The 20364-nt window shown below is 49.3% G+C and overlaps 1 protein-coding gene across 1 annotated transcript in view; it reads right to left on the bottom strand.

Annotated features, from left to right (window-relative positions):
* Nucleotides 1–20364, bottom strand: part of FAM117A (family with sequence similarity 117 member A) — a 59199-nt gene that overhangs the window by 8463 nt on the left and 30372 nt on the right. Inside the window, exons 2-3 of the mRNA XM_015570858.1 lie at nucleotides 8045–8205; nucleotides 116–211 (exon numbers count right to left, since the gene is read on the bottom strand). Of these exons, the coding sequence (XP_015426344.1) occupies nucleotides 116–211; nucleotides 8045–8205 (257 nt within the window). The remainder of the gene's footprint in view (nucleotides 1–115; nucleotides 212–8044; nucleotides 8206–20364) is intronic.

Genomic DNA, 20364 nt, shown 5'->3' with positions numbered 1-20364 from the left:
GACCAGGTCAAGGCAAGGGAGATGGAAGTGTGGGTCCACTGGGAGCAGGTGCACCGCGGTGCTGGGGGTGGACAAGAGCAGCTACCCCAGCCAGGAGGTCAGAGGGGACGGTTACCTCTTTGCGGTGGTCTGTGCTACCCCAGGACGCCGAGCGCTTGTGCGCACAGGAGCTGCTCCGCTCTCCTTCAGGCTCTTGCCAGGACAGGGGGGTCTGCAGGGAGAAGAACCGTGAAACGGAGTAGCTTCTCGGGTGGGCTCAGGGGAAGCAGACACAGTCTCCCAGACAGAGGCAGTGGCCTCTGCTCTCTCATCTGCTCCACAGCCTCCTCAACGCTGTCAGCCTGTTATTCCTCCAGGCTTCTCCCCCACTCCCTCTTTCCCCATCACCTTCCTCCTGACGAGCCAGCAAGGCCGGCCTGCTCTCTGTTCTCGCCGACTTCTACACATGGCCGACAGGCCCAGTTCTCAGTGCTCCCCAACAGCGAGCTCAAGGATTGCCCGCCCTGTCCCCACCAGCTCCAAAGAGCATGGGCTCAGGGACCCACTGGCATCCCTTATTCTCGAACCCTCCATGTGCCCAGTACAGGCCCAGGTTCCTGGGAACCTAATGAAAGCAAGTTATTAGACAGGAAGCATGAATTGGAAAAGCAGAAAAAAGGTCAACAGAGACCCCCTCCCTCCATCCCTGTCTGTGCGGTGCGGTGCCTCAAGCAGGTTCCGCGAGTCTCCCCTGCACACAGAGTAAGTGGTAGGAGGCCTCCTGAATACCCAGGGGTGGGACATTTTCAGAATGGAGGGAGCCAGAATTCTGAATTCAGTCCTGACTGCTGATCGCTCTTGGCTTTGTCACAGCTCCTTCTCCGGGGCCCTGCGCTGCTCCTCGTGAGAACAGGGCTGTCAGTCTGCTGGCCGCCCTCCTCTGCTGCACAGAAGACAGAGTTGGCCCAAGGTGGAGGCAGGGGGAGTGTGTAGACCCACTTCCTGAGCCCCAAACCGAGGGAGGAAGCTGTTGGCTCTAAGCACGAGGCAGGAGGACAAGATTCCTCCCCACCACCAACATCCCTAGTTCCATTCCAAGGGAGGGGCCCAAGGGGGAATGCGCCAGTGGAACCAGTTCCTCTCTAAGTTCTTTGCATGAGCTGCCAAAACCATGAGGGCCTGGGAACCGTCTCCTACAACAGATCTGCTGACCTCCCCGGAGAGGTTGCAGCAAACAGAAGGGGGAGGAAAAGAGAGAGAAACCCAACAACTCAACACCCAACAGCTGCTAAGAAGAGCTCAGCGGGGACAGGCTGAGCAGGGCTGTGGGAGCAGCCTGTCCTGTGACAGCTGCCGGGGAGGGGCCCTGGGCAGGGGCTCCTTGGTTCTACCTTCTCCCAGCTGCCCACCCATCAGAACCGCGGCTGGACTGAAACAACAGTCAGGGTGAGACAACTGCCTACTTCCCTTCCCTGAGCTAGCACCATGGGAGACTATCAGAGATCCATCCCCCCACAGTCCCCTCCTTTAGGAAAAAGGCAGGCAGCACATCCTCTGGCCCAGACCCCAAAGCCCTAGAGGTAAAGCTGCCTGACAGTCTATGGAAAGCAAGCAGCTGTCTGCTCCCAGATGCCTACATCTCTCTAAACCAGAGCTGGCAGACGGACCTCAGAAATGGCTGCTGCATAGATTGAAAAGTGAGGAGGAAGCCCACTTCCCCCTCAGCCCCCTAGGTTCGGCGGGTGCTTGAACTCTCCTCCATCCGGGGCTCCAAAGCCAACCCCACAGGTGACTAGCTCAGCTAATCAAAGTGCTGAGTCTCACACTGGCCTGTTGTCCCTGGAAAGGTGGCAGCGGCTATGGAGGAGGGATGACAAAGGCGAAGGTGATGAGCCTGCTTCCCCTCCTCCAGGAAGATACTCTATTCACAGGTGGGTGGTGAGAGGTAAAAACAGCCACATTCAGGCTGCCACCGGTTCCACTAACATCTCTGGCAAACTCTTCAACTGCCTTCTTTCTTCTGAAACATGTGAGGGGGTGGAAGGAGAAATGTAGGCTCGCGCTGGAGTTTAGAAAGGATGTGAAAATTCACAGCAGCGAGGATCATCTCCTCTCTCAATCTGCTTTACTTCCCTGCGCTCCGTTCTGCAATGTCTTCCAGCAACTACTGCCTACTCTGTGTAAACTGTGCTACCAAGGCCACTGCTTTGCCTCAACACTCCACCCCGGCCGTAGATATCACCGTCTCACCCTCCATCCCGTGGGCTCTCCTCTCCATATTTGGCTCTGTCTACCCAGGCAAACCAATCCCAGCTCCTCCTCCTTATTCATGCATTCAACAAATAGCTCCTCAATGCAAACTGTGTCAGGCGGTGTTCCAGGTGCTGGGGACACTACGATGCACAAACCAACCACAATCCTCTTCCCCCTCGAGTTTATGTTCTAGTTGGGGGACACAGTCTCAACAATGACAAGTACTAAAGAGAAAAGTACACCAAAGAAAGGGGCTGGGAATGCTGGCATGTGTGTGTGTGTGGGCGGGCGATGGGGAGACCGACATGATTTTAAATGTCCAGAAGTCTTCAATGAAAAGGTAATCCCTGAAGAAAAACCTGAAGGAGATGAGGGAGTGAGCCCCGTAAGAGTGATCCAGGCGGCGGGAACAGCAGGTGCAAAGGCCCTGGAGCAGGAGCGAGCCTGATGTGTGGAGAACGATGAGGAAGTCAGTGCGGCTGGAGCGGAGTGAGCCAGGGGCACAGCAGTGGGAGGTCAATAGATGTGACAGACTGAAAAATGGTCCCCCACAGTATCAGGTCCCAATCCCTGGAACCTGTAAATGTTACTTAGGCAGTCACGTTTTTGCAGAGATGATTAAGTCAAGGTAGAAATATTATCCTGGGCTATCTGGGTGGGCCTTAAATGCCATTACAAGTGTCCTTAGGAGAGACAGCGGGAGATTAGACACACACAGAAGAAAAGACGATGTGCCATGGAGGCAGAAATGGGAGTGATGTGGCCACAAGCCAAAAAATGCTGGCAGCCACCAGAAGCTGGAGGATGCAAGGAACGGATCTCCCAGAGAGCCTCGAGAGAAAGTGCAGCCCTGCCAACACCTTGATCTTGGCCCAGTGAAATGGAATTTGGACTTCTGGCCTCCAGAATTGTGAGAGAATAAATTTTTGTTGTTTTAAGTCACTAAGTTTGAAGTAATTTGTTATAGCAGCTTTGGGTACCTATACATAGATTATGCTGTATCTGAAGCTGTTTACATGCTGGTCTTGAGAGTTCTCATGGCAGGCATGTGCACAAGTGTGGTCTTTGATGCCTCCTACTGAACTGGGAGCGTCAAGAGTGGGGGCCCTGCCCTGCCCCTTATTTTCAGTGCCCCTGGGTGGACAAGCCCCTCCTCCTCTGGGTCTCACCACAGAGGTCTCCTTGGAGCATAGAGAAGTCACGGCTATTGAAGGCTACCCTTCAAAGAGCAACCCCCTAGGGCACAACAGGAGCCAAGCCATGCTGCGTGACAGCACGGTAAGGAGTCGTCCCAGATGACCCTTTGGGAGCAGGGTGGAGCTTGTGCTCAGCAGGCCAAAGGCATGTTGGTCAACGGGACTCATGCACTGGAACAGATTTGTGTGAACACCCTGGCCCGGGGGGAGCAGCTGAAGGAAAAGCAGGGCTATTTACCAGCCAACTGTGCAGATGATGCTCAGATTATGCAAAACTGATGTGGGTTAGAGCAAGGAAGCCTTGCCTGGGGTTCTGGGATCCCAGAGCACCATGTGGAAGGATAACTGGGCACGGGGACAGAGGAGCGATTCCAAAGACCAGCCTGATAGAACAAGGCAGGGGCCAAATGGAGCTGAAAGCCCTCCCAACTATAGTCTGTTTCTCTGCCCCCAACCCAACTAAGTTTCTGCCTGGACTCTGTGGCAGGAAGAGTCTAGTTGTGTTGTCTCCAGTGACGTTGGCAGAGCCCAGCTGGGTCCTAGGAGCATAACCCAGTATACCTGTGTGGAGGCACCGGACAGAATGGTGCCTGGCTTGGTCCAGATGGTCAGTAATTACGTGTTGAAATGAAATCCAGCAGGGAATCGGCTACCTGGGACTCTGGCCAGACAGAGACAGGAAAGACTCTGAGGGGGGTCTGCCGGCCAGTTCTGAGAACTCTGGCTGCAGGTGGCCAAGGCCACCATCTCTGGCCCTACAGTGACTATGCAACGCTCACATTTTCCATCATGAACCCATTTTAAAACATTCTGTGCTGTTGTCACACCACATGCTGAACAACTGGTCCTGCTCACCATTTGGGGAAGTGGGCGCTGTGCCCGGACCCCCACACCCACAAAGGCAGGCCCATGATGGGCAAACTGAATTGTGTGTCACCACTAAATGTTAAGGCACTGGCTTGGGAGAAGGGGGACGACATGACACAGGTAGGGCAAGTCACAGAAAGGGAAGTCTTCCCAGACAAAGATGCCACCCTGCCTCCTGCCTTCAGGACACTCCATGATATTTATCAAGGACTTAAGTCATCTTTTTTCCTAAAGGGTAAGTCAGGCCTAAGGAACAAGTCTGTCATGGAGGCTTCCCCATCTCCCCTGGAACAAGTGAGGCTGGGGATGAACAGAAGAGAGGACAGTGGGTGGGGGGGCGGGCAGTGGGTAGAGGGAGGCAGAGCAGGTACCCAGGTTCCATCTGTCTGCAGATGAGAACACCAGCAGGGGAATTTTGCTCAAACAGCCATGCCAGCTGTGGTGAGACCACTTCCTCCCTCCAGAAGAGTGCAGAAGACTCCAGTGTTTTGCACAGCAAGGAGAGAGAGGGGTGACCGCAACCGGCTTGTGGGGCCACCACCACCCTGGCCCAGGTCCAGCCGCTAGGAGAGGCCACTTGGCAGCCAGCTCTAGTTTACCAGCTGAGTTGGGGGAAGAGTGGTCCGGAGAGGGGAGCAGATATTCAGGTTGATCTGGAGAATCCTGACAAGCCCTCCAGATAGGAGTGACTGCACAGAAGCCCTCCTCCTCCTCCTCCTCCCTGGCTGACCACTGTGCGTCCAGCTCCTGCTGCACCTGAGCGCTTCCTCGATCTCACCAAGCTGGTCTCTGGGAGACCTGCTCATCCCTCTCCCATTGCTCGTCCTGCCTCAGAACATGCAGCATCTCCAAAGCACTCCTTCCCCGAGCACCACATTCAGACCTCCTCTCCTTCCCAGAACCACCAGCTCCCAAAGGGACCCATCCACTTCTCCTCCTCCCCTGCCCCAAGCAGCGGGGTAACTCAGCCCCCCATGTCAGACTCTAAATTGTCTGGACAACACCTGTGCCTGCCTAAGGGCTTAAAACACAGCTGAGCCCAGGGAAGGCTACTGGGGCTGTTGTCAGCCTGCTATACTCGACAACGGAGGGCTTTTCACTCCACCTTCTGCCTGTGAGGAAGCCTTGAGGATGGAGCCCGACTGGCTATCCAAATAGCCTGGCAGGTGACTTGTGCTTGCTGCCCAGATCTGAAACTTGCCTGGAACGGGCAGGGCTCCTGCTTGCTCTATGGGGTTCAGAAAAGGGAGTTGCACAGTGGTTCCGTCTTTACTGCAAGGCAGGCCCCCGGGAATGCCAGGGCTGACGAGGTCTCCAAACACACACTCTGGCTGCTGGCTCCGGGTGGAGGGGAAGAAGAGGTGGGGGGTGGTGAGAGGTACAGGTGGTGCGGGGAGGAAGAGTGCAGAAGTGAAGGCCAGCCAGATACAGTGGATACTATATTGATGTGGCTGGAAGAGAAAGGACAGAATGTGGGGTAGGGGTGGGAACAGGCCCCCTCAAGCTCAGAAAAATTAGGAAAAGAGAGGGCGCCAATTTATTTTTAACAGTTTAAAAGCTTTCAAAGACTTTGGTAGATCCCACCTCCCTACCTTTCCCCTTACTCCCTAGTATCTCCCCAATAAAAAGTCATCTCCAGTCCATTCTGGGTGATATACCCATGCTCAGTAGGGAGACGCCAGGAGAGCCTCAGGTCATCATGGTGTAACCAGTGTGGAAGGTAGCTTGTGCCAGGCCAGAGACCCAGGCAGGAATGTGAATGGTGCCCAAAACCTAGAAGCAGAAAATTCCCAGAAGGCCAGGAATGAAAGATGGGCAGAGCGCATACTTGGTTTGGATGCCTACGTTGATCAGAATTCTCCCACCTCCTGACTGCAGCCACAATATTGACAGGTTGCTAAGAGTTCCTCGAGGGCTGGAGCCCATCCCAGGGTAAGAGGAAAGCTGCACAGCTCGGCCTTGCCAGACCCATGGAGGCGCATCGTTGACCTCTGTCTTGCTGTGGCAGGAAGCCCAGACTTGTTATATAAAAGATCTGGCCTGCAGTTGGAGCCTGAGCAGCAACACACACCCTAGAGTCCATGCCTCTAAATCCGGCGGGGAAACATCCGAGGCCAAGCCTGCCTGGAGTTGACACAGAGAATGCTATGTGCAGAGTGGGATGGAGGCTTCCTAGAAGTCTGGGAGCAGGAAATGACAGAGACAGGCTACATGGCAGCCTGCCATCTGACAAAGAGGGATGCATTCATGAGCTTACACACGTGAAGTAACCTCAAGTCCTGTTCCTCCGGGAAGCCCTCCTTGACTACATACATTATTTGGGCTAAACACTACTCTCAAAAGAGCAAGAGGTGTGTGCTCCAGGTCGGTGATGGGGAAGCATGACCTATCCTACTTGCCCTTTTCTAAGGGTACAGGGAGCAACAGTTCCCAGGGCTCCCAGGAAGTAGACCTGCTCTGTCCGCCACTTGGAGTGTGTTCTCCCTTCACTTTCTGTTCATAGATCTAAAGGGAGCCATCGATTTCAACAGCAGTAAATTCTTGTAGGGCCAAGGTAGGGTATTCCCGTGAGAATTCCCCTCCTCTGAAATGTGCCAGACACTTGGCCCCACTCATCCCTTGGCTGTTTGCTCACCGGCCTTCATGGAAATGGCACCCAGACTCACAGCGGCCAAATCTTGTTCTCATTTCCTTATTCTTCACTCTGACATGCCAAGAACAGTGCTGGGCATTCAGACTCTCACTAACAACATTGGAAAACGGACCTCATTAAAAAATAAATAATAAAAGAAAGGGACTGACGTGATGTGCTCAGAAGAGGAGGCAGGGTAAAGTGAGCGCACAAAACTCTTCCACATTTGGCCACCACCCGCCCCCACTCCCCAAGCTGCAAAGGAAGAGCTGACTTGCCCAGTCTCCCCAGGATGCTGCTTTGCCTCTGAGCCCGTATCTTCCTTCCTGAGGACAACTCATTTGTTCTGAGGTTGAACAGGAATAGGTTTAAACTACATCAGAAGGGAAAATGTTTGACTCTTAACAACATGACGGCTGAGACTGTTGAAGTCTTGAATCAGATGAAGAAATATCTTTGTATAATTTCACAGATGACTTCTTGCTCTAGCACTATCTTATTCAAAAGCTGACAAATGGGCTGGAGGATCTGCGGCGATTCCTTCCAAGTTCACGATGCTTAGTGAAAAGGCTGTCGGGAAGAAAGGGGACCTGGGCTCCACAGGACTCCAATGAGTCCATTGAAATCCCAGACTGAGCTGCTGGCTAGGGATCAACTCTCCATTATCTGAGAGCCTTCTACTCCTATTGCTCCAGTGAGATCTATCCTGGCTCAACACACTCTTTGGCCACCTCTTCCAGTTGTCTGGGGAGTGCAAACTCAACTGGATGTTGGCCCCGGTTTAATTTTAGCAAGGTAAATCTCATTTTTTAAAACCTAGAATAAATTCCAAAATCAGCTCTTGCTTACCCACACATCAATACTCAAGCCAAACTGAAAAACCCAGATTGACTTCTCTCCCATCAGTCAGGTGCAATACATACACATTTTCATGTAAGTTTACAAAGGAAACCGAGCTGGTAAACATGAGATGACAAAACGCTACATGGTGAATATGTACAGCCGAAACCCAAGACAAGTAATTTCAAGGACTGAGGGTTGGCAAGTAGACCAAAGGCCTCCTCAGCCAGCCCCTGCCCCCATCCTCATTCCTTTTCCAGTTAGGAGAGAGCATTACCTGGGTGGCCTTGTCATTGGTACAGCAGGTGAAGGCCCCATCGGCATCTCGTGGCCACTGGCCCAGGAGGTACGAGCTGAGGATGGTGTCCAGGGAGAATGTGCGTCGGACCTGAGGTGGCTGAGGCCTACACACGGGCTTTTCTGCACACGGGACGCTGGCTGGAAGAGAGCATAGCACGCCTCTTGACATCAGCATGTTGGGAAGAGGCATGGAAACCAACCTTCTCTCTTCTCCGAAGCCTCACCTGACTGCCATCTCTTCACGTGCATCCGCCCCCTCCTAAAGGAATTTGAAGCTGCCCATAAAAGCACACACAGAGAGCTCTCCCAATTAACCAGTTGGCTGCTATCGCTGGAAACAATTTGCACCATTTTACTTTGGACTGGGATGACCTTATATACATGTCCTCCATCTTTTTCCTGTCCCTAATGGGCTAGGCCTCCATACGGAGTTTCCTGAGAGCAGGACTGTTTCCCATCATTAGAGAGGCAACGCTACGTAGACAAAAACCAAATTTTCTTCCATCTTTTACCTCCCGCCCTTCTCCTTCCCTTCAGCACTCACTGCAGGGCTCCTAAGCACTACACAAATTCAACCAACTACCTCAAGGACTCTTTTTTTTTTAATACTAGTATATGGTTTTATTCATTTCAGAGAGAGGAAAGGAGAGGGAGAGGGAGAGAGAGATAGAAACATCAATAATGAGAGAATCACCTACTGGGGATCGAGCCTGCAACCCTGGAATGTGCCCTGACCAGGAATAGAACCATGACCTCCTGGTTCATGGATTGACGCTCAACCACTGAGCCAGCCACACTGGCCGGGTTGAAGGACTCTTTATACTTCCTTCAGGATTGGTCAGCCCCAGGGAACCTAGATGCCTGAGACAAAGAAAATGATATAATATTGACTTTCAACTATAGAGCCTGAGGAGTCAGCTTAGGGAAATATCCACGTTTTGGTTCTCTCCTCTATCTCAGATTTCTGGCTACATGGGACAAAAATGAAGCAATCATAAATGTATTCACTTTAATTTTACCTGGATCACAGCTTTCTGGGAGAAAGTAAAAGTTGAGACTGTTGATAACATGTAAGGGTTCCGGAATCATCTATAAGTTTCAATCATCTGGGTGGACCATGTTTTCCATGGCCACATTCAAAACACTACTAACTTAAGATTTGTAAGGTTCTTTCCTTTAAACAGAGCAAGATGCTTTCACATTTGTATTAATCCCTTAATAATTCATCTGTGCATTAAGCACGGCAAAAGGAACTGGGGATTGTGGGTATCAATAAACTTGAAGAGCTTGACATTTAAAAAGACACTAACAGCCGTAGCCGATTTGGCTCAGTGGCTAGAGCGTTGGCCTGTGGACTGAAGGGTCCCGGGTTTGATTCCGGTCAAGGGCATGTACTTAGGTTGCAGGTTCCCTGGCCCTGGTCGGGGTGTGTGCAGGAGGCAACCAATCGATGTGTCTCTCTCACACTGATGTTTCTCTCTCTCTGTCCCTCTCCCTCCCTTCCATTCTCTCTAAAAAAAGTCAATGGAAAAAATATCCTCGGGTGAGGATTAGCAACATCAATAAAAGAAATCATACTGTACATATTTTGCAATCTGCTTTTGCCTTATATCATAAACACCTTTCCAAATCAATATACACTGATTTAAACACAACACATTCCTTTAATAAAGTTTAAATGATCTTAACGTTTCTGTTAAAACTCTTCAAAGGCCCTCTTTTCAAGACGGTAATCAAAGGCCTCATGTTTTGGTCCCACTTACCTGCCCTTACATTTCGCTCCTTTTCAAAGTCTCCGTCCTGCACAAACTACACTACACAGTTTCCTACCCAGGTCCCGGGCCTTCCCTCCTCTGAGGTTTGCACATGTGTCCAAGGTTGAAATCTTATCAGTCCACCAAGGCCTGCCTCCACCTCCAAGAGCCTTCTGGATCCCCTGGAACAATCTCCCAGGATTTTCACATTTCCTCCAGCACTTTGTACCCTTCTAGTACTTACCATCTTCTCTTTTGGATTATGGGTCTGTGTGACTCCTAGATAATAAACAACCTGTGGCCAAGGACGGTCCCTAACTTATCTTTGTACCCCTCCCAGGGCCCAGAGCATAGGGCTGGTGATTGGCAGGTGCCTAAGTATTTGCATAAAATAAACTCTTACTGTAAGGGTAAACTTGCTTTATACCATGGATTCCAAGTTTGCCTGCATATCCATGCTCACCCACTCCCCAGGAGTAAAGCCACCTGAGGCTCAGAAAGGCCCAACTTCTTTCTTCCCCATCCTGCGCCTTGTCGCCCTGTAAGTCAATGACAGGCACGCTGGGTTCAAGTTCCAACTTCATCTCCTACACTAGCTTTTCAATCACTCATCTTCCTATCACTCACCTTCCTATTCTGCACTTAAGATAAAAAAGCAGCAATCAGATATTTCTGGGAGCTCCTAACCTATGTCAGCAGCCAAGTCAGACACCAAAATGCTGTGGCCCTCCTACAATGTCTTTACGAGCCCAGTGGTGAGGTGGGGGCTCTGAAAAAGCAAGTTTACATGACAGAGAAGCAAAGAAACAAGGAAACAGGTGGGTAGCAGATGAGCAAGAAACTGGTATAAAGGCCAGAAGCCACAATCCTAATGGCTGTGTCATCCCTGTGTGAAGGGAGAGGGCTGTGGCTCCAGGGCTGAGAAAGAAGCGATGGGGAGAAAGATATCTTGGAGACGCCTCTCCCTGTCCCTTGGCAGAAGTTGCTGCCTTTGCTCTACTGTGTTTATATAATCCTCAAGTTTTGCCCCATCCCACAAAGTTTGTTAATGAATCGAATCTTCTATTTTCCTGGCAGCTTTCAGGAGCTAGGGTTTTTGGGAAAGACTGGTAAGGAAACCAACATGCAGGGAAGCCCAGTCTCAGATTGGATTCAGTCACCCTGCAAGTCAGAGACAGTCCCAGATCTAAATCTAAGCTTCCTCCCTCCTATCTCAGTTCACTGGCGCTCTGGGCCCTCTTGCATGAGGACATGCTCTGAGGCTGCTGGAACATCTGCCTGGACACCTGGAGGAAGGATTGCCTCGTTAGCTACTTTTCAGGGAAGGAGATAATAGGCCTGACCTGAAGGTCAACAATGACCTTTATCATTTTATGGGTTTCTTTGGGGGGTGGGGGTTGAAGTCTTTGAAATGTGGGCTTAAAGCATTCTGCTATCTTCTGGGGACAATTTACACACCACCCATGTTAAACCATTCCATTACCCTTCATATCCCATCCATTCATGAGCTATAGCAGAGCTCCAATCTCAAGGGCAGCAGTCAATGTGGTACTTTACTCCCTGTGCTCCCTGGGCTAGGGAGGGCTCAGAGTCCTGGAATTTGACATGAGACTCCAACCACCACTCATTATGGTCAACTCTACATGCTTTCTGGCCATCTCCGACCAAAGTTATTTACAAAGACTCTGAGGCCTTCATGGGTACTGACTTACTCCTCCATATACCAGAAACAAAACAAAACAAACAAAAGCAAAACAAAACATACCCCATACATACAAAAGAAAGAGAGGGGGGAGGGAGGGAGGCAGGGAGGAAGCGGGTAAGAGAGAGGGAAGGGAATGGGGGGAAATCAAGCACCTAATCCAGACCCAGCTGCCTTGGACACCTTCTCTGCTAGATCTGCAAGGGTCTCACCACAGCTCCGTCGAACTAGAGGACTTGCCTCAGTTTCTTTTCCTCAAATGAGACAGCTGGGCCTCGCCCTATTTCTATAGTGACCACATCCTAGTGCAATGTGTTGGCACAGCTCCTAGGAAGCCACAAAATGACTGAGTTACCTACCTTCTGTCTCAGAGCCCTCAGCAAGGATCTCTTCCCTCCCAAACCCCCAAATTCTTGGCATGTCCTGGCCCCTTGGAAGAGTCCATAAAATGCCATGCTTCCTTCATGTCCAAAATATGGGGAGGGGGAGGCATTTAAAAATTAGATTTTTATTTCAAAAATCTCATCCCAAATGGTTTGGGGAACACCTGCTAATTAGGGCACCAAAATTGATTAAGGGCTAAACCAAGGTGCCAAGTTCTCCCCAAATGCAACCCCAACTAAAGCCAAAATCAGACACATTTTGTTCCATCCTGGAAGGGGCCACAGGCTGAAGCAGTGTTCCCCCACCCAAATATGTGGGGGCTCAGACCGGAGGGATCTAGTACTGACTGCAGCTCTGCCCGCACTGCGGTATAACTGTAGCCAACACCAGGCAGCCTCCCTGGGCCTGCCCTCCCATCTGGCAAGCAGGAGCACGACTCCGCCTATATTCCCTCTTAGGGATGCTGTAAAAAACAGATGAGATACAAGTACACTTGAAAGTCTTCATTAGCTAGATTAGGCCAAACCCATTGTCATAATCCCTCCCCATACCACAATCCTTTGGGATTAAAGGTGGGGGTGAGGGAGCCTAGAAAGAGGCTACCAGACAAGACAGCAGCGCGAGTTCTAGCCACCACTATCCCCTGGGAAGGTGCACATCTGCAGCGTCAAAGCCCTTCCCTTCCCTGGGAAGTCTAACGCGGCATGGACACCCCCCTGAATAAACGGCGCAGGGACGGAAATAAAACTGCCTGGAGACGTGGGCATCAGCAGCTGCGGGGCAGCACTCAAGCTGTGCTACCCACTGAGACCCACCTCCGTGAGGAACACCCCCTAAGAGATCTCACGAGCTTGTCCCTCATGGGCCTACCAGAAGGATCTAGGGCTCTGCTCTGCCATGTGTGATGATGGTTAACGGAGGAGCTCTGAAAAGCAACAACGGTTGCTTGTGGTCAGAAGATGAACTGGTTTCATTTCTGGAAAGTACCCCTCTCAGATTTGGGAAATGGGGAGGATTATAAGACAATCGGCTCTCCTATCTGAGGAGAGACGCCCGTGTCATGACAGGCCATGACAAAGCAGCAGGCCGCCGGGGCACTGGCTGGGTGGCTGCGGGAGGGTGGAGTGTCCTGTTTACAGCGCTGTGGGGTATTATCGGCCCATCGCATGCAGCAGCCTCCGCGGCCCAACCACCTGGCGGGGCGCTTGGCACCGGGCCAGGCCATTTCACCCTGTAGCTGATCAGTGGCGGATGCTTTGGTTCTTGGGCAACGGCAAATGGAAAAAACAAAACAAACCAGCACACACCGGAGATAAGAAGCCTTCGTGCTATCTTCCAGAGCCACTTGGCCCTGGCTCCCAACTGCTGCATTTTTATGGCTCTGGGTGAGGGGGCTCTGAGGGCAGAGGACCAGCAGTCAAATGTCTGCGCACTGGGGGACAGTCCATAGGGAGGAGAGCACACAGGGGCAGATAAGAAACGGAACCAAGAGTGGCTAGCAGGGGCCTGGCACACCACAGGGGACCGACTGATTGCTCCAGCCAGCAGATTTTGCACGTCCACCACAGGCCAGCTCTCTGATAAGCACTGTGATACAGGAGGAGGAGGGTAAGAAGCTGCTAACAAGGTTATGATCCCTAAGCACCTGAGGGACCCCAGCCAGCGCCTCTTCAGAAGGATCACCCAATTGTCTCTGTGCTCTCTCCTATCCCCTGGCTGGAAATCAGCTCAGGTCTGACCACACCCGCAAACGCCCATCCTTGGTGCCCAAAGGAGAAAGGTGACAGCCCTTAGAAGGGCAAGACTGGGTCAGGGGGAGGGGGAAGGCAACAGATGGTGCAGGAAGTGAGGCGTTTGTGGCTGCCCTTCTCAACTTGGCCAGAGATGGACTGTGGGGCGGAGGCTTAGCAGCTTATGAGGAGAAATCAGGCCCTGACCAAAAAGGGTCCTGGCTGAGCATCTAGGGGCGCTACCTCACTTATTTTACTCTCATGTGAGACAGAAGCCTGGGAAGTAAAACAAGGCTACCCTCCACCCATCCTCCATGAGCCTGAAACCTAGTGATCCCAAAATACCCGAGCGCAGAAAGAAGAAGAGAAAGGCAGCCAATGAGACCTCACACGTGGCAAGAACTCAACAACCAGCAGGTCCAACAAACAAGTTATGAGTCACTTTCTCATGTTGTTGGGCTTTGAAGCATTATTAGCTCGAGTTGCCTCGCCTCCCCTCTTAAAGAGAAAATGGCTCTTATGTATAACAAAAACTGCACATACTATGAGGGAAATAAGACAATGCAGATGAACAAAAAATGAAAACTGCCGAAACCGGTTTGGCTCAGTGGATAGAGCATCGGCCTGCGGACTGAAAGGTCCCGGGTTCGATTCCGGTCAAGGGCATGTACCTTGGTTGCGGGCACATCCCCAGTAGGAGATGTGCAGGAGGCAGCTGATCGATGTTTCTCTCTCATCGATGTTTCTAACTCTCTCTCTCTCTCCCTTCCTCTCTGTAAAAAATCAATGGAATATATTTAAAAAAAAAATGAAAACTAAAAACTGTGCATGCCCCCACTCAAAGATCACTACTGTGCATATCTTTCCCGGCCTCTCTTCATGCAAATGTGGGTGCATATATATTTTTTATAAAATGAGATCACATCATACACATTTTTCTACAATCTGCTTTTTTCAGTCACTGATCTTCAGTTAGGAAGGACAAGCAGGCCCAGGGCTGAGGCGGGGCACATGGTTTGCACATGGAGGGAGCAGGCGCTACCCTGTCCCATCTCCTAGCTGTGATGCAGAGATTTTTTTTTGGAGGGAGGGGAGGGGATGTTAATCTGGAGATGAGCAAAGTAAAATAGGGATCCAGAACCCTAAACATTTCCCCAATAACAGAGTTGCAGTAAGTAGGGGAAGTCCCTCCTACAGCTTCACAGGGATTACTTTTCCATTTCGGTACACGTGCTGGGATTACACAGGGCAGGCAGTCTTCTGAGCTCCCAGTGCTCCAGCACTGCTTAACTGCTTAACTCAGGGTCGTGTGGGTTTTGGAGGGAAGTTGCGGTCAAACCGAAATCCCCAATCTGACTGTACAAGAGTTAGAACCCTCCTTGGAAAGCCCAAGGAGACCCCGTCCATCCCAGCTGGGAAAATTAAACTTGGGCCTTTGAATGCTTCTTTCAACACCAGGCAATAGCTCGTTTCAACCATAACAGGGAGAAGAAACCAAAGAAACTAGATTAAAAGGGAAGAAGAAATCAACAGTAACATCACATTTCCCGTACCAAGAAGGCTTACTACCTAGTGAGAAAAGAGCGATGAGATCTGTATGTGCATGGAAAACTTCTCAGACAGGCCCTCGATTAAGTACTGACTCCATATTTAAGTGTGTAGCTCAAATGAAAGCGTTTCTGGCTACATGTCTGACTCTCCAGGGTGCAGACCACAGCTATAGGCAGCTGGAGAGAAGGGCCAGGACAAACCCATCTGGAGATGTCATTGTGGGGGAAAATAAGAAGTATACTAGTATTAACTATTCACCATCAGCAAAGAGGAAAAGGATGACCCCACTGTGTGTGTGTGTGTGTGTGTGTGTGTGTGTGCAGAAAGAGTAGACAGCAGTTAGACATTTTGTTCAATTCTCAAGAAGCTGCAGTTAGAAAAGGAAGTGGGGTGAACTTTTCACCTTTTATCTCAATTCTCTAAAGAGTTCTATAAGATTTTGACATTCTTAAAACAAAATACTAGCAATTACTGATTGGAGCAGGCTTTCCTTTGGAATCTACGTGGCCTTTGCAAAAATAGCAAAAATAGTGCATAGCCTAGCCCTGTCTCCCTAAAATTAAAAAAAAAAAAAAAATCCTCACCCCTGCAGTAATTTGGGAATGATGAATTTCTCACAAGACAGACATAAACCCTTCAGTATCTTCACTTCTCACAGTGATCTGATTCCTATCAAGTAGATGAGAAATCACAACTTCCAGTCAGCTCTTAGGTAGTCTTTTAAGATAAATGAGGTAAAGAACCGGAGATTGAGGAGGATCATCTGCAGCACACCCTGTGAGAGGGCAGTTGTGATTGAAATTGCACCCTGATTTCTGTTCTGAGTGTGTGCAGCCCATATATCTCATGGGGTCTCCTCTGGAAAGGGAGGCAGAGCTCCCAAGTGTTACAGTTGGGGAACCCATGGCACATCCTCATGTAGAGAGGTGAACTGACTTCTCTAATGCCACAGAGCAAATTGAGACACAGGCCTTTTTTCCCAATAAAGAATTTTTGAAACAACATTTCCTACACTTGCTTTTCATTGTCAGACTCAACTGTCATATGCCTGCCTTGGTCCAGGGGCCACTCCATGGATCCAAAGGGTCCTAATCCTTCCCCTTGCGAGGAACCAGGATGATCATACATACCTGGGTCTCAGGAACATTGTTTTACCAACTGGCATGTTGGGCGAGGGAAGGAAGACAATTAAGATGTGAGGGATCCCTTTTCTAGTGAGCAAAGTGGAAAACAAGTGAGAGAAAAAAAGGAAATAATAGAATTACTTTCAAATAGTCAAAGTAATTTTTCCTTTGTGAACCAAACACGACTTATTTTTAGCTCTAGTCAGCCTGCTTTCTCCCTGACCTCAAGCAAACTTCTAGATGGCAATGTATGTGTAAGCAACTGCTACTCAACTCGTATCAACCCACGTCACACAAAATACTTGAGACTTGGACAGAATGTGATGGCCCCACTTTGTTGCTTCCCTACCATGATTCAAACCCCCTCCCCCAATTTTTTAATTCTTCTTTTGAATGGCTTATGGCAATACTTACATCTATTAGTGTTAATTCAGAACTGGCTTTATACAACTCCCAATAATATCCCAATCAGGAAGCGCCATCAATGGATACCAGAATCACTGGGGGAACAGAATATTTACATAATGCCAAAGTATCACCACATAAGCCACTTATTAAGATAATTTTTTTTTGTTAATCCTCACCCAAGGACATTTTTCCCATTAATTTTTTTTTTTTTTTGAGAGTGGAAAGGAGGGAGGAGGAAGGGGGAGAGAAAAGAGAGAGAAAAACATCAAGGTCAGAGAAACACATCGATTAGTTCAGGGATAGAACCTGCAACCCAGGTACATGTCTTTGGGAATCAAAGCCACAACCCTTCGGTACATGGGCCAGTGTTCTAACCACTGAACACACTGGCCAGGGCAAGAGACTTTTTTTTTTTTGCAAGAGGCTTTTTAAAAAGACACAACCAAACAAGAACTTTGACATTGGATCCTGGATCAAAAACAACACATAAAAGTTGTCAAAGGGGAAACTGAAAATGGACTGGATATAAGATGATATGGACTTATAATTTCCTTAGTGTAATGATACTGTGATTATGTAGAAGAATGCCCTTATTCTCAGGAGTAGCCACTGAAGTAAAGGGCAAAGTACTATGATATTTGCAACTTATTTTCAAATGGTTCACCAAAAAAGCACACATGGATGCACAGATGTATGTTTGTCTAGACACACATATACATAATACACAAAAGGAAAGAAGAGAGCTTAGATGATTGTGACTAAAAGTTATCAGTGAGTCTAGGTGAAGAATAAATGGGTATGCATTGTCCTTAAAACTTTGCTGAAGGTTTGAAATTTTTCCAAAATAAAGTTGTGAGAGGTAATAATTTAAAACTGGCTTAATTTGGGAAGATGGCAATTCAGTTCACTACCCTGCAAGGATCCGAACCCTTTAGCATTTCACACCTGGCAGGTCACTGGGGTCACTGCTCTAGATTTCTAATTTGGGGAAAGAGAAGATGGGTGAGAAGAAATGAAACAGTGACTGAGGCTTAATCTGAGGCAAGGAATTGAAAGATGTAAATCAGTACAACGTAGAATAAAAATACTATGTAAAGACTTTAAACCATATTAAGAAGTGTCACGTCATCCCAAGAAGAGCAAGACTGGGGGTACAACTAAGGGGTAGAACTAAGGGGTTCCTATAGGTCCAGAAACACAGTTGAAGCTGGATATAAGCTCATATAGGCCCAACCAAGAGGATTCATTTGCCATTATTGCTCTTCAAAAGGAATGTAGAAACCAGATAGATCCGAGGGAAGATGGATAAGGATGACTCAAGGGATGATAGGTAGATTCCAGGAGGAAGGTGAAATTAATTAGAATTTATCAGTCTTCTGTGTGGGTACAAAAATAAAGTGTAGTAAAAAGACTTTAATTAGGAAACTCTAGCGAGGTAAAGGGAAGAAGTTGCTCATCAGAACTGAATGAGGGAGATTGCAGCATCTACTAAGGAACAACTCCAGGAAGAGATAATTATATGCTTTCAGATGTCTCAGTGTTCACCCCGGAAGGCAGTATGTTACATCAGAACAGTCTGAGGCTCCACTAGTTCTAGAATTCCCCAACCATGAAAGGGTGAATAAGAGAGGCTTCTTGACCAAATCACCTAAATTGAAAGCTCAGAGTTCATGTTACTACCTGGGGCAAAATAAGTTAAAGAGAGAAAAACGGCACAAAGTCAAAGGGAGGCTTGCCTTACCTAGGCTGGTCAGACAGCTGTGTTGTGGGCTCCCAGATGATCTCTCCCACCTCCTCCCCCAAGCAGATGATTATAAATAGCATTCAATTTACCTATGGCAAGCCACAAGCAGGTCTGGTCACATGACTGGATGAGCTGGAGTAAACACCCGGTAGACATCAGCGCTCAGAGGGCAGGTTTGCTCACTTGCTACACCTCATTAGTTTGGAATCTGTCAGGACCTCTGCTTTTATTCCTGGTTCCTTTTGCTGGGGTGGGGCAGCGGGAACAGGGCTATAGGGAGCAATTGCTCAGTTATGTTCCTCAGGCCCGGAAGGTACAGTCACAGAATTTGCTTTGCCTTCAGGGTCGAAAATCCTATTAGTCATTCTGCTCAACCCTCACAGCCTTGAAAAGCTATGTGGGCCTGAGTCCCACCGGTAGAAAGTCTTCTCTGGTTATCTCCATCTCCTTACTCAAGTTCTAGTCTGTGTGCCCAGCTTCAGAGAGGAGATACCTGAGACCACAACACCCCATCTAGTGGCTCCCCAACTGGCCTTGGACATTCTGGAACTGACCCAGCCTAACCTCAGCTCAGTGGCAAACTCCCAGACTGTGTCTACAGGTGGAAAACCCCCAAAGTGTGCTGGGCAACCTTCCAGGTCAGCCCCTGCTCTGACGCCCCGGTCTTGCCAGTTGCTCAGATCTCCTAAGGGAGGCTCAAAGGTTGTATAGAGCCTCCAGGGTAACCCTAGCCTGAAAAGCAAGATTAGATGGCCCCTCCAGAAAGAGCCTTGACAGGTCTGCCACTGGCAAAATCTATCCTAATATCAGCCTATGCCTGACCACTGATGACTTCATAGCAGAAGGATGCTGGTCAGCTCACCTCCCCACATGGGCTTCCAGTCACTGAAGGTAAGTGACACCATCTTCCCTGTAAAAGATGGGCTTTGTATCCGGTTAAGTCACTAGCTGCTTCACAGTAATGCCATTTTCTTTTATGAGTCTTATCCTCCTGATGCAAAAGGGAAGCAGTTTGGAATGTTAATTACCAAGGCGTCCTATCCATGTCTCTAAGAACTGAAAGGAAAAGGCTCAGTTGTCCCAGTCCCTTCTAAGCAGGCAGCTGTGGCCATTCGCGCAGCTGCTCCAACGCAGACTTCTAAGCTGCAGACAACCCACTGGGTGGTTCTTTTTTGCATCGTGCCCTCATTCTGGATGCCCATCTGCCCAGTACTGATTTTGGGTAGACAGAGCCAAGAAGAATCAGAGAATAATGGGGAGCAGATAGAACTTAGTGACTGCCTAAGAGCAACTGCCTAAGTATGTAAGCTGGGTAATAACATAGTAAATGCTCATGGGTCTATTTTACATAGCTGGCTGGAGCCCATGAAAAAAAAACCCCTTTGATGCCAACTGAGCCACAGTCCCACGGCTCTAGGGTAGCTGCAGGGAGACATTCCGGATAAAGGACACACACGAAAGCTAGAGACTTTTTAAAACCTGTTTTTTCTGCATAGGACTCATTTACTTACCCCACTTCTGGAAAACTGGGGGAAGTATCTGTAAGTAAAAATGTCAGGGATAATTCAAGTGCCTTCATGGAGCACCGATGGATGTATACACTGTGGTTGGGTGTCAGAGTGGCGTGGCGGGAAATAAAGATCAGTGTCTGAACTCTAACTCCTTCTGCTTAGCAGTAATCGCAGATCCACCCCTCCTTACGTCAGGTAGTATGTGGAAGGTTTCATTGACCAAGAGTGAAACCTCCTTTGTGTTTGAAGTTGTAACTCCTGTCCACTTGGTAAGGCATTCGGTAGTAAACCATATAGATGCGCTCTCTCAGGTTCCTGTACATTCAGAAGACAGTTGGTACAATAAACCGACTGGTACACAGCTGAGGAAGCTATCTGGCTCAGGCCCA

This window comes from Myotis davidii, unplaced genomic scaffold (assembly GCF_000327345.1).
Source record: "Myotis davidii unplaced genomic scaffold, ASM32734v1 scaffold327, whole genome shotgun sequence".
Classification (NCBI taxonomy): domain Eukaryota; kingdom Metazoa; phylum Chordata; class Mammalia; order Chiroptera; family Vespertilionidae; genus Myotis; species Myotis davidii.
Note: the sequence above shows the minus strand (reverse complement) of the source record. Positions and strands in the feature narration are given on the sequence as shown.